The sequence below is a fragment of the Branchiostoma floridae genome, chromosome 9 (assembly GCF_000003815.2).
Source record: "Branchiostoma floridae strain S238N-H82 chromosome 9, Bfl_VNyyK, whole genome shotgun sequence".
In the NCBI taxonomy this organism is placed as follows: domain Eukaryota; kingdom Metazoa; phylum Chordata; class Leptocardii; order Amphioxiformes; family Branchiostomatidae; genus Branchiostoma; species Branchiostoma floridae.
In genome coordinates, this window is record NC_049987.1 from 13,663,769 (window position 1) to 13,682,515 (window position 18,747).

An 18,747-nucleotide genomic window follows, 5' to 3' on the forward strand; every position below is an offset into this window, starting at 1 on the left:
CAACTGACATGTTTTCTGTACCTGTATATCAATGATGATGGTTTGGAATGAATCAGTTCCTGAAACCTAAAGATAAGTTGCTTATTTTTCCACGCGTTCTGTGACGTCAGGTACTGTTTGGGTAGACGTGACACAGCTATAGCTGATTCACTCAAAGTTGGTCACTCAAAGTTTTCACAGTCAGGGTTTACCCGATAATTCCGACGTTTAAGTTCACACCATCCGTATTATGTTCGGACGCGTTGACTGTTTATATTCTTTGTCAACGCTACATAACATTTCACGGTATGTTTCCTTTGTGTTCCTTGCTCTTTCAAACTCTTTCTGCACGTATAATTTACCGTTTCTGATATCGTAGGTATGTGCCTGGTTAAAATCACTGTCAGTGATGTTGGACTTCCTCACGTACAACTGACGTCATATCCTCTTCCGGTAATCCTTGTTTTACACAACTAACGTTACAGTAGTTGTTTCATGGCCTTGGCTTTGTCGTCAAAATCACAGACCATCACAGGCATCGTCTCTAAAAACATTAGCGTTAGATCCTACGCTAAACTTAACGTGAGGCTACCTTTGCATCGTAAGTGATAAAGTTTTCTTTTCTTTCTTTTTAATTTGTTTATTCCAGTATTGGTAGCAAATCAAAAGCATCTTGTTGATAGCGGAGGCAATGAACTCTAGGTGACCTTTTTTTACCCAAGTCTTACGGAGCACGTTCGTACGCGCCATTGACGTCACGAGGCTTTAGAATCAACGTTGCTACTGGCGATCCACAGTAGGGACTTAATTTGTCTCTGTCAGGTCGTGGCTCAAACAGCAAATAGTAAAACAAGCGGAAGGATATGTGGGCGGAGCTCACAGCCTTGGGTTTTTCCAAGTCGCAAGTCAACGGGGGAGAGGCGCAAATAGATTAGCGGTGAAAAAACGATATTTTTGTTTGCTATTTTGATCATGAGGTACAAATTTAGTTCGATTCAAGGGTACAAATATCTTGCGCTCTGCGAAATCCAGTGAATTCCCTTTTTCTCACACATACATTATACTTTCCCTAGATGGAAAATGGTCTCGCCCAAGTGTAATTGATCACGTTAAAAATGACCGATGACCCTCGGTACAGTAACCTTAAGTTAAAAGCACACATCAACGACTTCCTCTAGACGTGCTACCTTAAACCAGTCTGCATTATTGATAGACTTAAGCACAAATCTGCTCGAGGAATGCTTCAGAGAACACTTAAAGAAACGCTGGAACCGTGAAGACGTCTGACAATTCGAGGTAAGACGACTAAGGTAGTTCTTAAGAAATTAAGCCTCAACTCGTTGGCCAATTGGGTAAGCTTGGCAAGTATTGGATCGTCATCTTTCTGTGGGGGGCCGGAAGAAAGGTATAAAGCAGCTGTATGCTCAAACTCTTTCCATTGTCATTGTCGACAACGTGGTCTTTGGGAGCGTTTAGTAGGCACCCATTTCAACATCCGGTACACCTACAAGTAGGTAACCTTCACGTTCATATAGTCGTTGAAGCATAACCACTGCAAGAATTTCGGCCCCGGTTATCTTTAAGAATGTTTGAGGCATACTTGAGCCAACTTAAAGATGTCACCGTCATCACCAATGCACAGTTATGACTTATGTGTCGTTTGTTTGTGTGTTCGGTGCGAGTTAGTCGTGTGTTTGGCGTTCTGACTATACACTACGTATTTGATGTTTGTTCGTGTCTCAAATGTGTTACTTTATGTTTACCTAAGTAACCGTTCTTGGGGCCAACGTTTCGAGGTTGTTTTGTGGGTCCAGTGATGGTGAACTTCGTAGCTGCGCACACAACTTTAACCTATATACGTATAACGTTTCAACCGCGCTCTGAAGACTGGCAAGCATGTCTTATGCTCATTCCCAGCACACAAGGAAATTGTTGAAATGCCCCGTTCTATTTTTGGTGTGCAGCTGGACAACCTGAGGAGAAAATGTCCCTGAAATGTCAACGGCCATTGACTCTACTCATTTACAAATCAAAGAGGGGTTTTGTGTCTTCATTTTTGCTGGTAGTTCAGACATATCAAGTCACATTAAAAGTTAGTCTAAACTACAAACAACTGTAAGAGATTTTCAGACAAAATTGAAAAAACAAAATCTAAATCTGCCATATTTAAAAGACGTACAGAGAATATAAAGTAAAGTTTGGGGTGCTTGCTTTTCTTGTGGAGGATATTGACTCTCTTTACTCTTGGTTTAATATTTAACATTCAGTTCACAATAAATGGTCTGAATTGATGTAAACAGCTGTGGTAACTAGCTTGAAAGACATTTCAAGGTGAATATTGAAATAGCCCTTAAGAGCAAATGTCTGTACGGGGATCAAACATTGGTGGCAGGGGCAAAATTTGGTATTACTGGGTCCACAACCCCCACCCTAACTTGATGTCTTCACAGAGGCTTTGCAGTGGGATTTTGAAAACACCAAAACCACTGCAAATATGCCATGATTTATAGCATACTTTAGTTGAATGGTGAGAGCAAAAGAAACCAACCTAAAACGACAAGACAAATTGCATTAGATTTTGGGTTAACGGGGGCCGCCCTAAGACGGTCCCCGTCGTAAGACGGAACGGATTTTTTGCTGACCTTCTTATCCATAAGTACACCGTGTTTGTTGCCACTGACTATGCTGATTACAAAGGTAAATAAACCAAGTCCATGCACACAGCTTTAATTTGCATTCCAAGTATACTTTAACATATTCACTTCATGTTTTTTAAAAACAGAATTCTAACAGTAATGTTGACAGTGCTGAATCACTGCGGTCACCGGCCTCTGCGTATTGGCGGCTCGTGTCGCTAACTATACGAACTCTTTCAAGCAGTCACACAACTGCCATGATACACATAAATAAAGCTCCATAAAACACTATGAATATGGGTCTTCAAATGTCTGTTGAGTAGAAAAGCAACCAAAAGGAAGCGACATAAGCATTGCCACCATTGTACTCCCAAGGGAGTGTGGCCGTGAAGGTGACAGACTAGAGAACGCTCCAAAGATTTATTTGACTGTAACAAATGATTCGTGCTGTCTATGAAAATAAGACTTGATAGAGAGATGTAGATGATATTTTCATATAATCAGACCGAGTTTTGTTGATGTTAGCGGTGTCTTTTTTTCGTAATGGTTTTTTTTAGTTGGGCATTCACAATCAGTGCATTCAGCCCATTGCCCGTAAAAACATGAGCTGGATTGTTCTAGGTACAGCCTTCCTCATGTGAGACAAGAAGTACATACAGTCACGATTTTACTGTCAAAAGAAAGCTAAAATATCATATTATTAATTCTTTTCTGTGTACTTAAATTTACCACTTACTTCTGAAGAAAGCAAAATGTAAAAAAAAAAGCGTACCGAGTTAGGCACACTGTCCAGCGTAGCACAAAATTGGAAGGTTACATACACGAAATTGTCTCACAGTGTTTGCCGCTTGTAACATGCAGTGCGAAAGGTTCATGAACCACATGAATGCATTTCTTATTCAAGTATGTTGTTCAAATCTATGTGTAAAAAATTCAGTCATCAAAATTTGACCACTCTCAGGCAACTAGCGATGGAGCGCCATGAGTTTGAGCGCAAGAAAAAGCGTACCGTGTTGGGGCACCTCCCGTTAAAACCATAAAATTTGCAACAACCAATTAACTCTCTCCCCTCTGCTTTTACCTGTAGTACATACAAATTTGGTGCTAAATGGCCCGGTAACCCTAGTAGATTTAAGGTTAAGGTATATTTTCTAACTTGCACTGCCGCATTAAGTGTGTGTTGGCCAAACATGCATGCCTTGCAACCATGGTATCTCCACGGTACACTTGAACTCCTCAGTTGACTTAGCAGGAATAATCCACCGTTGTTGTCGTGCATGCATAGTGTCAAGCTGCCACCAAGTCTTTCCTGTATGTTCATGAAAAAAACTTTTGTTCCAAATTACAAATGTTTTAATTATTCTTTTATGGCTTCTATTATTGACTCCATGTATAGAGTCTATGTTTTCCGTGTGTGTGCTTTGCATTGATGTGTGTTCATACTTATTGGAATGCACTGCCAGTAGAGTAACAGAAAGTGAGTGGAAAGATGACCAGAGTGACAGAAAGTACAGCTCAGAGGTGGTAAAACTAGCCAATAATCAGACCCTGACTGTTAGACAACAGATGTGTTATATGTATCATCTTTCTACATTTGTGTCCTATTTTCCTATATGGGATTCTTCAAAATTTTTAAAATATTAGACTTCATTATGTACACAAACAACAACAAAGAAAACAACAATATATACGAAAAAAACTTTTTAAAAAACAAAACTACCTAAAATCCAGCTGGAACACAGCACTGCAATTGTTCTGGCACCTCGACTGTCTTGTTGTGTCTGAGAGGGGAGGTATTTACCAGGTTCAGGTTTCTAAATACTGCAGGCAAGTCTGGCACATGACTCTGTATGGGTGTGAGCTTACAGTTGTGTTAAGAAAGGGGCTTCAAATTTCTGTGTGAACATCATTCACTGAGCTACAAATGAGCCATTGCGAAATTTAAGAATTTCTTTTGCAGTTTTCTCTCAGACTATTTTGGCTTGAAAAAAAATCACTTGTAACAGTGTACTAACCTTAGATTTTCAAATGTTTCAGAACTGTTATTTCAATAATGTTGTTTGTATTTGACATGTTTACCATACTTAACAACATCTTAAAAACATTGTATACTCTTAAAACGTACATCAGAACTGATATACATCAATATGGGCACCAGCTGTTGTTACAGTACCCTACAACAGCTTTAGTTCATTACAATGGCAGACAGAAAAGTAACATTATGCCAACTTAAGACAAGCCACACTGCCTTGCATCACCATTTTTGGCCAATCAATCATGTATGCAAGTAGCTTTCTTTTGTCTTTGTTTTAGTTATCTACATACCAGGACCTAAATATGTCAACTCTAGGATATATCTCTAGTACTTTAGTTTCTCTGTATAAATTTTCCATCCTACAGCTTTCTAATAAAACATGATATCACACAAACACTCACTATCCGTTTTAATGTCTGTTAATACCACGTTTTTCTTACCACATGTTCAAACTTTAGCAGACCATTACAGTTGTTCCTTTAAAATCAACATCTTAAAATCCTTTTTGATGTAACTCTATTATATATATCTCACTAGGATGGACAGTTTATTTCTCTTTTATATGTTCTCGCATCCTTTGACCCCAATTTTATTTTAAATACAAAATTGCTGACTTAAATTCATATACAGTTTATATACTGCATAAAATCAATTAGTGCTTTTACTATGATATTATGTTACATATAACATAAGTCTTGTAACAGTCAATACAAAATTTGGAAACAGAATTTGCACACTACATGTACTGTACTTGTATGATCTGAGACTTGAGGCCTTTCCACAGGTACATAGTGCACAGGACAAAGTGTACCGGTAATGGTTTTCGATTACTGATGCAATGTGGCTCTCCTACCAATAGCTTTTATAGCCAAGCATTTACATACTTGCATATTGACCTAAAAACAGACCAACCTGTCACGATTGTCCCTTACTGTAGATATAAATAGAGCCATATGCCAGCATTGTATCACCTGAGGGCTTATTGCGACCTAAAAACAAATAAACTCTCAGTCCTTGACCTGTTCTATAATGCACACTTTCCTGTAATCATCTACAGCTGGACAAATCCCACACTGCAGCACAAACAGCTGAGTGGGACATCGTCTGTTAAGTGACCACTCCATGACAGTGATACCGTGTCTTCCATCCAAGCACTGAGAAATCAACAGAAGCATGCAGTACCTACAAATTGAGCCACAAATGCAGAGAAGTGCTTCGTCCAGTGGTCCATTGTGTGGCCTACCAGAGGTAGGTAATATGTACATGTAAACACATTTGTATATTTACGCAGGGACTTTCAAACTTTTGTGATATATTAAAATGGAGATTTCTGGAGTGTTCACAGTTGAAACAATTCTGTAGTAGTTGTAATACATGGAGACGCATGTTTGCAGAATTGTGAATTTGCCATGGACAGGTTACAGTGAAAATAAAACATATGCAAACATTTCCACTTCCTGACCTACAGTGACAGCACTACAGTGGTAAAAGCACCCAATGTCTGTAGTTTGTAGGGATTGTTTGTCATTGTATTTAACTCTTTTCTGTTATCCTTTCTGGAAGGCAGGCTACTAACCAAGATTTGTCAAAGAAAGGCATGCAGTTTTTCTAGTTCTTGAACAGACAAGCCAAAAGTATAACAAGATGATTCACGACATGCACTTACTCTAAGTTACAGCATGTCAGTAGGACTATAGGGTTAAAGCGATATACATGTAATTCATTGTAAAGCGATTGCAGTATAAGTGGACTTTTTTTAAAAGTACATCTGACACATAAGTTGGTGTCTTACAACTAGGTTAAAGTTATAGGACTGCCTCGTATTCTATCAAAATTTGAAAGAAAATTGTCTCTTAAATATGTTTGTCTGTACTTACAATCCAAGACACATTGACCTCTGATAAGACCTTGAAAGCTGTCAAAGGTGCTATCATCAGACTTAATTTGGGGACAACCTGGTCATTCTTAAGGTCATTACACGAATCTCCAAGGCTAACAGTGGTGCACTTTAATTGGAGAAAAAAGCTGGTATGACACCAGACGCAAATACAGGGATTTAAAGATACGGAATAATGAGATACTGGTTACTACTAATGCCTGGTCCAAAGGAGACCAGGTGATTATGTTTGTTTTATTGATTGATTGGTCCCAAAAACTTGTCACTGGACAAGGCACCGTTAATGTCATTAATTCGGACACACAAACTCAATGTCTTGATGGTCAGAATTTTTTTCTCAATTGAAAAAAAATTCAAAATCACATTCAAGTCGCAATCAAGAAATTACAGTCAAATCCTTTTGAATCAATCCTAAATTCTCATATTTTGGTACCAACAGTTGAATTATTGACCATATTCCTAGTTGATACAGTTTTACCGTTTACAGTAGAAACCAGTTAATGGCACAACAGATTACCCCACACTTCTGTTAATTGTGCAGAATCCCCAAATCCCAAACCGGTTAACTTTGTATTGTTGCACTACCCGGATAATTGCACAAACTATGCTGGCAAACTAAGTATGCAGTTAAATGGCTTCTACTGTATTTGTAATAAAAAATCAAAACTTCTTAGGTTCTTTCACAGAATATCTGTTTCTCTTTTATTTCTATCTCATGTGCCCACTATTATAATATTACTGAAAACAAATCTAAGAACCAAGACATTACATTGGTGTTGCTTTCAGCCTGCGATGTTTCAAAATCAATTACTGTAAATGCATTTAAGTTTGTGGGATCTATTTTCGCGGTACCAGGGAAAGGCAGTTTGCGGTGGTTTTAAGTTCGCAGTAGCACCATGCACTGCTGTCTCTTACTGCCATGGAAAAATGTTCGCGGTGGTCTTAAGTTCGGGGTAAACTTGCAACGCGAAAACCTCGAACATAAAACCACCGCCAACATTTCTGCATTTACAGTACGACATTGATATGGGACATCTTTGCTGATGACAGTTGTTATTTCCTCCCCAGGTTGTTTCCTGTTCGGTGAACAAAATGAGGGGTAATTTCCAGTTCCAGTTCGACCCCCACAGTGCAGGCAGTTACCTGCACCTCAGTAAGAACAACACCAAGGTCACCAAGGGGAAGATGCAGAAATGTAACTCCCTGCCAGACCTCATAACTGCAAAGTCAAAGACACATTCCAGGTAACCTTAACCTTCTGCCTACCAAGGTAGCCATCTGTTAGCAAATTTGCAGGCCTAGGAAAACTATGTTGTGTTTCCTGTTTCCCTACCTACCCTGGGAAAACCTGCAGACCCTAGACTTTTTGGGTCACATAGTTTCCACATAGAATTTTTATTCAGCCTGCTTTCCTATTGAAGTAAAAACACTGCTTGTCCTATCTAATGAAGGATAAATGTATCTATTATGCCAGACATTCAAGTTTGACATTGCAAGGCACTTAGTGTCCTCATGCATTTCACTTTAATTTGTTCAACTGTATTGTAAAATGTTACAATAGAGTTTTGGCCAGCCTAAAGAAATTACCCCCGGTATAAGGAAAAAAGATAATCCCTACCTACCGACCCTAATTTTTTCAGGATTGAAACGGGAAACACAACATTTTTTCCTAGGCCTTACAGAGTCAGGCAATGGGGAGAAAGTTAAGGATGTTATCTTACATGTGTATATCATAAGCTTTCTACACCTGCACCACATTTGTGCTGAAGATAGCTTTAGGGCAGACATCAAAGTTGGGTCTTCCCACTGGAATAAGAAGCCTCAATTTTGACCCCAGTTTTTGCCAGCATCCATCTGCAGGATTTCAACAACTCAAATCTGTCCTTACTCCAACTAAACTAGTGAACTGAACAAACCTCCTTGGTTTGACCAAAATAGGAAAGCTTGGTCTCTACATGTTTCTTCTGACCCCAAAGGTCTCCAGATTGGGCCAAAATCTACAAGACAAAGATAGAATTTTCAAGGATTTGAAGTGGCACTACAATCATATTCCCATTCTGATCGCTCCACTGTGGAACACAACACTGACATCTGCCCTCTAGGTAGCACTCCTGGACTTAGGATTAACCATGGGTTAGAAGGGAATGAAGCATATTTAAGACATTTTAACCTTCTACATAGTAACTAATGTACAATCAATACAGATTTGGTATCAAATGGCTACCTTTAATACCTGAAAGTTAAAAAACTTAAATGACTTCATCTATTGCCACCTCTTGATTGAAGCAAGGACAGTAGCTGCATTACAAGGTTTTGTGATCATCTGGAAAAGCTCAATCCAAGGATAGAGTTCAGTATTTCCATCCGGAAGAACTCTATTCCACACAAATAGTTCTATTGAAACAATAAACAGCTGGATTGTTACTAAAACCAAAGTGACACTGTTAAGCCAGCAGGAAAATAGCTTGGCCAACAATGGACATTTCTGTCAGTATTGTGACCAGTGTACCATCGATCACTGTACGTTTTTCAGAGTTCGGCTGATGTTTGCAGGTCTCCAAGCTCCTCCATTGTGGCCAATAGATTTTCAGGCAAAAAATACACTCTACTCTTTGACGATTTCTAATTTCAGTAAAGTTCAGGTGATCAATAAACCGAAGCTTGTTGACAGTGTGACACTGGCGTTCCACATATAGATAGCTCATGAGGTATTCTTGCGTCTGTATAGTGTTACTACTGATATTTCTTATACCTCACCTATGCCTAGGTCACATTTCCAAACCGGCGCCCGACCTGACAGCTAATTTGGGAATGAAAAATATGATACAAAAGAAACAAAAATACACAAATTGTAAAATGGAGAGTTGTAGGTATGATTTGTGTTTCTAGGTATTCATTTCTATTTTTCGTTTTCTTAAAAAGCCCGGTCGGGCCCTGGTTTGGAAATGTGACCCTAGCATTAGCAGTATATCTACTACTACTACTACTAAAATTTAAAACAGTTTAATAAATACTTTAATATTTGTTTTCCAGAAATGCCTACACAATCCTGGGAAACCGGGCGATATCAGAGGGGAAGCACTATTGGGAGATTCAAACGGGGGACGGCTCTTTCACCATCGGGTTTGCGTACAGAACGGTGCGAAGGGACAAGGACATCGGCTGGACAAAGAAGTCCTGGGGCTTGGAAAAACAGAAGTGGATCCCGTTAAAGCCTCACGATTCCATTTTCAAAGCTCTGGCTCAGGGAGAACAAACTGAGGTACACATTTCCACATGTCCAGAGAGGATTGGCGTCCATCTTGACTATGACCTTGGGAGCGTGACCTTCACAGACCCAGCAACCAAGGAGGTCATTCACACCTTCAATGTCAAGTTTGAGGAACCAGTTGTCCCAGCATTCTCTCTGTACAAGGGGTCCTTGTCCATCTGCAGTGACTAGTTATCCTAAATAGCTGGTTTATAATTTTATTCGGCATTCGACAATGTCTCAAAGTTTTGAGAACAATGAGAAGTCTGCTTGTGATCATATTTGATATTTCCAATTGCTAGGATTTGTAATGTCAAATCAAAATGAGACATAGGGATAATCCCTTCATAGACTTTAGTGAAGAAAAATAAACTAGAATTTGTGAGCAAACGAGGAATATTTCCCTTTGCAATGTCACAGATATTGTCACAGTTCTGCTTTTCATTTGTTTAATGTTTACCTAATAGATGGTTACCCAGACAAAAATGCCTTGTATTAGAATAGATAGATTACTGAGTTTTTAAGTGTGAAGTCAAGTTTTTTTTTTAAGGAAAGTACAAAAATGTATCCTTGCTTGGATACAGTTACAGAATTTTTATCACAGTTACATAACTGTTACCAGAAGCAAAGGATCCAGTGAAAACAGACTATTGTTAATCAGGAAAGAAAAGGCAAGACATGTTATTTGACAGCAATATTTTATGTACAGTCTAGATATACAAATACTTGAAATAGAATAGTTTTGTCAAAATGGGCAGCACAGCTGCCAAAAATGTTTCAATAAAGAATAATTCTGTGCTATTTGCTGACGTTTTCTCATAATGTTTGCTTCTCGCCTTAACAAATATTATTCTAGCATACATGTATATCTGTAATGATGTTGACTTGTGGCATGCCTCATTTTGCACTGTAGCACAATTACTATTGACCAATCTAAATTGTAAGAGTCTAAAAATAAAAGAATAAGACAATATCATCTAAATATTAGGCTCCATAATGCTAATGCTATGTTAGCCCCGAGCAACACAGTGCCAAATAAGGAAACAAGTGTTGCCACAGTGTCTCTGTCTCTCCTATTGGGTAGGAGTTTTCCCAGTTGTAAGTCGACAAGAGCTGAGAGAATCCACTGCCCATCCAGGGCGTGGCACGGGACAACATTCAGCACTGCCAAGGCTCCAGATAGCGAGATGAGGTATCTGTCACAGCTGTTAAGGAATCTTGAAGAAAATGGCTCTTCTTACATTGTCAAAAGACATTGTCAAGACTTAAGTAGCCAAAAATACAACTTCAGCTACCTTTTCAACTCTTGTTGTCCCCAGTAGACAATATTAAGTAGTTTTTACATGGATTCATCGTTCCAACTGCATATGCACAGAGTGATGCATTTTGGGTAATATGTCAAAGTTGATGGCCCCTTAGAAATAAACAAAACATTTACAGACATGGTCTAGGCAAGAACCTGTTACAGGGGTCTTCACCTTGGACCTCAGTTCATGTGCAGATGGAGCCATCAAACCGCTTATTGCAGATTTTCTTTGTGGTAACTGTCAAAGAAAAAATAATTTCCCTTCCTTTCAAGTCACTCTCCAGTCCCGAAAAACAGCACTAAGTCTTATGACATCCATGGCACAGAGGGTGAATGTAATGTTTTGATATGCCTTAACCATATCCTTGAAGTGAAATTATAGGCTGACCTTATATTTATGTGCAGATTCAAAAGAAGGATACTTGCAGAAGGTTTCCAGCACCTCTGGTAACTCCAACAGTAGGAAGTCAAACCTGGGCATGTAGCTGCTCACCTTGGCTGGAAAAGATATCAGAAGTTGCGAAAAATTTTTTTTGTTTGCTACTGAACCAGTAAACCAGATCTGAAAATAAAACACCATTTACGTACAGTGGGCACAAGACCAAACTGTTTGGTCCACTGACACTCAGATTGACAACAAATTTTTCCGATAAGACTTAATGCACCTGAGCTGAGGACTTCCAGCTTTACACATAATCAACGAGGGCGTCCCTGACCATTTTCACCTGAACCAACTCACCATGATAAAACAGTTCCCATGGATTTCCAAGGAACAGCATGGGAGGATCTCTGCCCTGTGTGACCCTGACTAGCCGTGTGTTGTTGTCCAGGGCAGGGAACAGACAGAACACACTGTGTGGCTGGGACAGCTTGTGATGTCCTGATGTCAGACAGTCAGAGTTGGTCCTACACACAGGACCAGAGGCAGTCGTTCTGGCAGGCAGACACGCATGGTTCTGTGGGGAAAATGACAATCACAACAAGGAAACAATTAACTCATACTTGATGATCTTGTGAAATATTTTTATTTTCCTTGTTTTATTCATTATTGTGAACTTATTGCAGATCTGTCTAATGCATTTCACAACTGGTTCTCGTGAGACTTCAGACATACCTATATGAAGAAATTAAAGACAGAAAATGGGATACTAGTAACCTATTCTGGGACCTTTCTGGGATTTTTCATCTAACTTCCTGCCGTTGTTCCCAAGCTTGTGAAAACCAGGCACTCTACTGCATTCAGATAACTACAGACACAAAAGCAAACAGACACACTGAAAACAGAGGGCTTATCTCACCTGTGCTGAGAGGTTGGAGCGTTGATAGGTGAAACACAGCTCACTCAGACTGGTGTTGGTGTTACAGCACTCTACTACACCATGTACTGTCTTGTCAACTGAAGCATAGAAGTGTGTTACAGCTAGATAAGAAACATAGAGTTTTGAATGAAACATTTTTGAATGAAATATTTATGAATGCCTGTATTTAAAATATGGAGACCTTATTGTTGATGTTGATATAGAGAAGATATCGTTAATGATGATGAAACACAGGGTGAATCCCATCTGGATTCTTTTTTGACAGAATAATCCTGAAAACAAATATCATCCAAATCCATTATCAGTATTGTCCTTTTCGAAAATGGCCATGTGAAGCTCAGTTTCTGTCCTGGTTGTTTGCTTTATTGCAAGCTTTCATCAAATAAAAGAATACAGGTCATATATTTGTATCTTAAGAAGGCAGGCTTTCCTATAGATTTGATTCAGAGTTATCTTTTGTCAATTGGTGCCTTCTTCAAGTTCTTGCTATCTTTGTGCGTAATCAGACTTAACTGCAAATCTTTAAATGGCTACGTTTTTTATCTTTGTGGTTTTCATGACCTCTTTCCAAGAAACAATGATACTACAAATATGTGTTTTATATTTCTCCTGTACCACAGAATTGTTTTAAATGCAAAGTCCTCTCTGATCACAAAATTAAGTCCCCATGTAAAGAATTTACAGTACCTTTAACAGCTGTGTTGAAATGTTCTATGTGATCTGCAGACTGACAGAACCCTCTGTGTGGTGAGTGAAGAACACCCAGGATGCACTGCTCCCAGTCCTCCTTGCTCTTGATTGGACAGTCATCCATCCTGGTCACATGATCACCCAAAAGAAGTCCCCTAGGTCCTGAGACAGCAGTTCCCTACAATAAACAACAACACATCCAACTTATCTACCGGTAGGACTGCATTTTGAGAAATTACAAAACTTTCAGTCAGCATACAGGAATTATAACATAAAAACCATGGCAATTTTGCAAAGTAAAAAAATATCTAGGAGATAACAAGAAGGCTTCTAAAAAGTTGTAACATCAACTGTCATAATTCCACTGGATGCCATGATACAAATGCACTACCACAAGAGAAAAACATGCATGAAGCTAAAGTGATTGAAAGAGATGTGTGTGTTAATGCAGCATCAGTAATACTGAGGTAAATTTCAGATATTTAGGTGTTCGGGACAATCTTCAAAAAGCCTCTATAACAATTCTTGATGTGGCAGTATCACGGCATCCAGTGGAATTATGAGAGACGATGTTAAAAAAAAATTGGACATATCTTTATTTCATTAATTGTTGCTAATGATGAGTTCAATATGAATAGTATTTTTGTATTTTGGACTAAGCTAATTTGACTTTCACTACACCTTTATTACAGTTGCATTGTATGTTATTGTTTGTTTATGTAACATCTATGTTCTTTCCTGACAGGACACCATGCTAAAAATGCCTTTTAGGCTACACGTCTTTCTTCTCTCTTTACTTGCTTGCAGCATAAAGATACATAGATGTTAATACTAACTCACAGAATAAAGCTGATCTATCACACAAATATGATCGTTGAGCCTACCTCCACTAGCCCAGTGACCACAGCAGCCTGCCCTGTGCTGTACAGTGGGAGTAGCAGGTACGGCATGCACATCAGTAGAACCAGTGCCATAAGAACCAGGACAAAGTTGTGCCACACACCCGCACAGAAGATTCTCAGTTTTCTGCAAAAATCAATCACAAGTTTTATAAAGCCAGTCCATCAAACAAAACACGTTTCTCTATTTGAAGTTAAATTTCTTCCCAGCCTTTCTTTTCCCGTTCCGTTATATATTTTTTTGAACACCACCACCTACTGCAGAAAAGAAACTGTTGATATCATGTAAGAGTTGTTGTAGCATGCCCAGGAACCCCCAGGACCCCCACACCTGAGGTGCTCCACATGATGAAAATTATGTCAGCAACACTTTGCCCCCCCATAAGAAATTTGCTGCCGCCATCTCTGAACTTACTGTTTAGCTGACACACTGTCCAGGTGTTCTGTAGACAGGTCCACAAAGGCTCCAGGGTAGATGATGAAACAGAAGATCCCAAATCCGTTCACCCGGACCTGTTCTCTGTATGGATACAACAGAGTGTTGGTTATTATTGGTTATTGGGTGCGCCGACTACTCTCTCGTAATAGCCAGGGGCTGCGTAGTGAGAAGCTTACGATAGACGGGCTAAATCACAAGGGTCTGGAGAGAGCTGAGATTTGCTGCTAACTCAGGTGACCTCAATATGACTGTAAAATGGTGTTAGAGAACAAGGTACAGGGAACACTTACAACCTTAAATGTTGCACTTAAACAGACATGGACAACACACAATTACGATAGCCATTGAGTCTGATAGACCGCTTTCAGGATACATCAGTATCTTATGATATCCCACCCTTTTATCTCTTACCTAATTGCAGCAATGGCATGGCCAAGTTCATGCAGTACCCCAGCCAGCAGCAAGGTGGCAGCAAAGTACACCATGTGGTTCCAGGGCAAGTTGACACCTGGCATCTGAAATGTATAGAAGGACTATATATTGGCGGGAATGCGTGTTTGATTCAGAACAGAGCAATCTTGAGTTCAAATCCTGCCATGTCACCGATCTTGCACTCTTTGGAAAGGCACTTTACACCGCTTTCCTCACTACACTGAAAATGAGTACCTTGCTTCTGCAAGGGCTGTCCCTCGGATAGGACATTAAATGTAGGTCCCATGTTTGGGGAGAGCCACACTAGGGGGAGTTCCAAGTACCTGTATGGTGTAGTACAAAACCATTTTTTCTTACTGTACCAGTCCGGAAAAACCGAACCTGAAAAAGTTTGGTGGACCGGATGTTGGACCTATTGGAAAATGAACAGATTATATGAGCAGGCATTCACACGGAAACACAATTGTTTTACTTCTAATCAAACAAAGGATAACCCTTACCACAGGCACCAGTATCTGTTGTGTCCTTTCCTCAGGAGCCCTGGTTAAGTTCCTCACACTTTGCACCAGCGTACCAACCAGCAGTACGATAGACCCGACCATCGCCGCGTAAGCGAACCACACCCCTGCGGAGAACCACGTTCGCTGCCAGTGTGACTGCCAGCTGGCGAGGCGTACAAACGTCCGGTTCAGACCGGCGGTGTACCAGCGGACCTGGCCCGGTGACACAGACAGACCAGAGTGATGGAGGAAACGTTCATATCTCCTGCTGTAACTGGAGGACTAGAGAATATTGGACATCTTCAGTTACAAATATCTTTAATTAATATTTGCAAAATCATGCCCGAGGGCTAGCTGCATGTACAGTCGCAAAGACTAAGAGAAGTGAATAGTGTGATACATATAACACTAGTGTGTAGTGTCTAATTACATGTAACTATAAGGTACAATGTATACTATTGTGGAGTTTGACTTCTTCTTTGAAGGCAGTGGTTAATGAACTGGTTACTAGTATATATATATAAGGTCACACAAGTGTGATACTGTAAATCTTGAAATGTTCATGGACGTTTTATTTGTGCAGGTTAGTGAATACAGTGATTTGAACTAATCTTATAGGCTATCGACTATGCCTCAACAGAGGCGGGGGACGGTACTGCCGAGCACCTTTGACCCGTTGCTGACGTCACATTTCCGCTCAAATTCAAATGACGCAAGCTCTAGTGAAATCAACTTGACAAGGTCCGGCTTGTTGGGTAAGCGCTTCACTTTGTGTACTATTATACACCTTTCCTCACGCGGCGGCCATGATAGATCTAAAACGAGTCCAATGTAGCAAACAGACAAAACTTATTTCTAAAATCAGGTCCCATTTAGTTTTCCCCAAAACCACACAAATTTTCATGATATAAGATAGAATAATAAATATTACAAGAAGTGTTATGCACCGAAAGATGTAGCAATTCAGAGTAGTGTAGACTGACCCCATAGTCCCTTAAGAGATGCAAAATAAAAACATAATAATGCAAATTTATAACGAATTTGCAGCCATTCACTTATTGGTCGATTTCCTAATTGGCAGGCTACCATTGGTCGAACTGCTAATTATGATGGACAGCCTTTTGTTTGCCACATTGAACTCGTTTTAGATCTATCATGGCCGCCGCGTGAGAAAGGTGTATAGCGTGTAAATTTCTTACAGATTCTAACTTGACACGTTATAATATGGGGGAGGGGGGCAGAGGGAAACTTACCAGAATCAGAATGTCGGCGGCGTAAACAGCTCCCCAGAACAGGAACAGCAGCGCTACTGCACTCAACTGGATCATGTTATTCTCCTGTAGCTGGTGCCTCTCATGAATCTCTTATGACTTCTAACGTAAGGCAAATCACTAAATGCTACGTGTAAAAACAAAGACGATGCGATGCCATGTGCGCCATACGTAACTTATGCAGCTGACGAATCCGCTCTGGCAGCTTATTGAGCCACAGTCGAGTTCAAGCTAAGAAATAGCACTTTTCCTTCCTTTACTTTGCTGTCTCGTTTTCTCTGTAATATTTGGATCACTTTGATGCAAACTCCAGCACCATTTCATAGTAAGAACATTGACTCGACACTACGAAATCCGTGCGTGTTTTTTTTGTTTCCGGAAGTGAGACTACTCACATATCCCTGACCTGTATCTATATGCGCGTTATAAGAAATATTTCCAGATGGAATCTCTTACTCCTGAATATAAAATGAACCGAAAAGGTGCACCGAGGAATGCATGTTCATTAAGTTATACTTTCAGTATTGAAAGAACGCTGATATGGGAATTTTTCTTCACGTTATTGTGTCTTCTTGCGGAGTGATACAGTTATGACCTTTTGGGAACTATCTTGAACAAAGGGCTCCTAGCGAATGGCGACAACACTGCACTCCTAGCAGCGTCTCGAATGTCCCAGTTCCGCTGGAAGAAAGTTACAAACCACCGACATTACATGAAAACGTTAAGAAATCTATTCAACCAACAGCTAGTGCTTTGTAACTTTACTGTTACTTTAACGTCTAAGATCAAGACAATGGTTAAAAAGCAACTTTCCGGGTCCCCGATTTTCGCGGTTAATCCAATAGTTACCTCCATGAAATGTCATGGAGGTTATATTTTACCCTGTGTTTGTCTGTGTGTCTGTGTGTCTGTCTGTCTGTGTGTAAACAAAATAACTCAAGAACGGCTTGGTGGATTGGTTTCATACTTGGTGTGTTGGTAGGGTGTGATGAAAACTGGAAATGATTAGATTTTGGTTCCCCTAGCGGCTTCTCTTGGTACTGCAGCGCAACTTCCGGGTTTGCTATCTCGTGTTCTGAGCAAGCTATGGTCACGATTTTAAAGTTTTAGATAGCTCTTGTGCTCAGAAATAAGTGACATGAGTTTGGGCCCCATAGCGTCTAGTTTTGGGAAAGCAGGGGCATTTTTGTCAAAAACTTCTGAAGACGATAACTCAAGAAGGGAACAACGGATTTTCATCATTTTTGGTATGTAGGTACCTTAGACAATGTTTTACAAGATAAGATACTAATTATGCAAAACAGGAGTACATTTGCATAATTAATGAGAATATTCTATCATAGCATTTTTTTCAATGTATCTCTTGTTCCAGACATGCTATGGTCTTGATATTTTGGTGGTAGATAGTTTTTGGTGTCATAAAAAAGTAGGGCAAGTTTCAGCCCCCTAACATTTAATTGTGGAACTGCATAGGTGTTTTTGTCAAGACACTCCGAAGAGGATAACTGCAGAAAGAAACGATGGATTGCCTGCATTTTAGGCATGCGGGTAGCTTAGGCAAAGATGTTCATAATGATATACATGTTATGCAAATGAGGACTTAATTTGCATAATTAATGAGGAAATTGTATAGTTCCATTGTTTTCAATAACTGGACCTCAATACATGTAACACATGTTAATTACGATAGGTGGAATATAATCAGATACCAAATATGGTAATGAGGAACTTATTTGCATAATTGATGTAAAAATTGCAAAACCGCTTTATGATTAATAATGGGAATTTCATAACTGTGACATGTGTACGTTAGTCAATGATGAACAACACCATGCATAAATTATGTTAATTTGTTAGTCAATTGCATGAAAGTTACGAAAGCTCTAAATTTTCATGGAGGTATGAGGTCGCCGAACTCTAGTTATAATTATAAAGCATTGTAGAAAAGCAACGAAGTAATTACCTCCATGAAATGTCATGGAGGTTATATTTACCTCCATGAAATGTCATGGAGGTTATATTTACCTCCATTTACCTCCATGAAATTTCATGGAGGTTATATTTTATCCCGCGTTTGTCTGTGTGTCTGTGTGT

General features: G+C 39.6%; 2 protein-coding genes across 4 annotated transcripts; one reads left to right on the forward strand and one right to left on the reverse strand.

The window, feature by feature from the left end:
- Nucleotides 1–139: 139 nt before the first annotated feature.
- Nucleotides 140–10,598, forward strand: LOC118422804 (FSD1-like protein). 3 transcript variants are annotated; one of them, XM_035830581.1, is made up of 4 exons: nt 140–580; nt 5,708–5,898; nt 7,616–7,791; nt 9,581–10,598. In XM_035830581.1, exons 2-4 carry the CDS (start codon nt 5,824–5,826, stop codon nt 9,987–9,989), a joined length of 660 nt encoding a protein of 219 aa, XP_035686474.1. In that variant the 5' UTR covers nt 140–580; nt 5,708–5,823; the 3' UTR covers nt 9,990–10,598. The 3 variants fall into 3 exon arrangements, with proteins under 3 accessions (XP_035686474.1, XP_035686472.1, XP_035686473.1); XM_035830579.1 differs by lacking the exon at nt 140–580 and adding an exon at nt 1,080–1,275; XM_035830580.1 differs by lacking the exon at nt 140–580 and adding an exon at nt 1,328–1,489.
- Nucleotides 10,504–17,059, reverse strand: LOC118422803 (membrane-bound transcription factor site-2 protease-like). The gene is made up of 10 exons (XM_035830578.1): nt 16,636–17,059; nt 15,383–15,664; nt 14,862–14,965; nt 14,427–14,531; nt 13,997–14,138; nt 13,110–13,290; nt 12,402–12,499; nt 11,843–12,059; nt 11,526–11,601; nt 10,504–10,993 (listed from the first exon to the last, which is right to left on the reverse strand). Exons 1-10 carry the CDS (start codon nt 16,708–16,710, stop codon nt 10,771–10,773), a joined length of 1,503 nt encoding a protein of 500 aa, XP_035686471.1. The 5' UTR covers nt 16,711–17,059; the 3' UTR covers nt 10,504–10,770.
- Between the last annotated feature and the right edge of the window lie 1,688 nt (nt 17,060–18,747).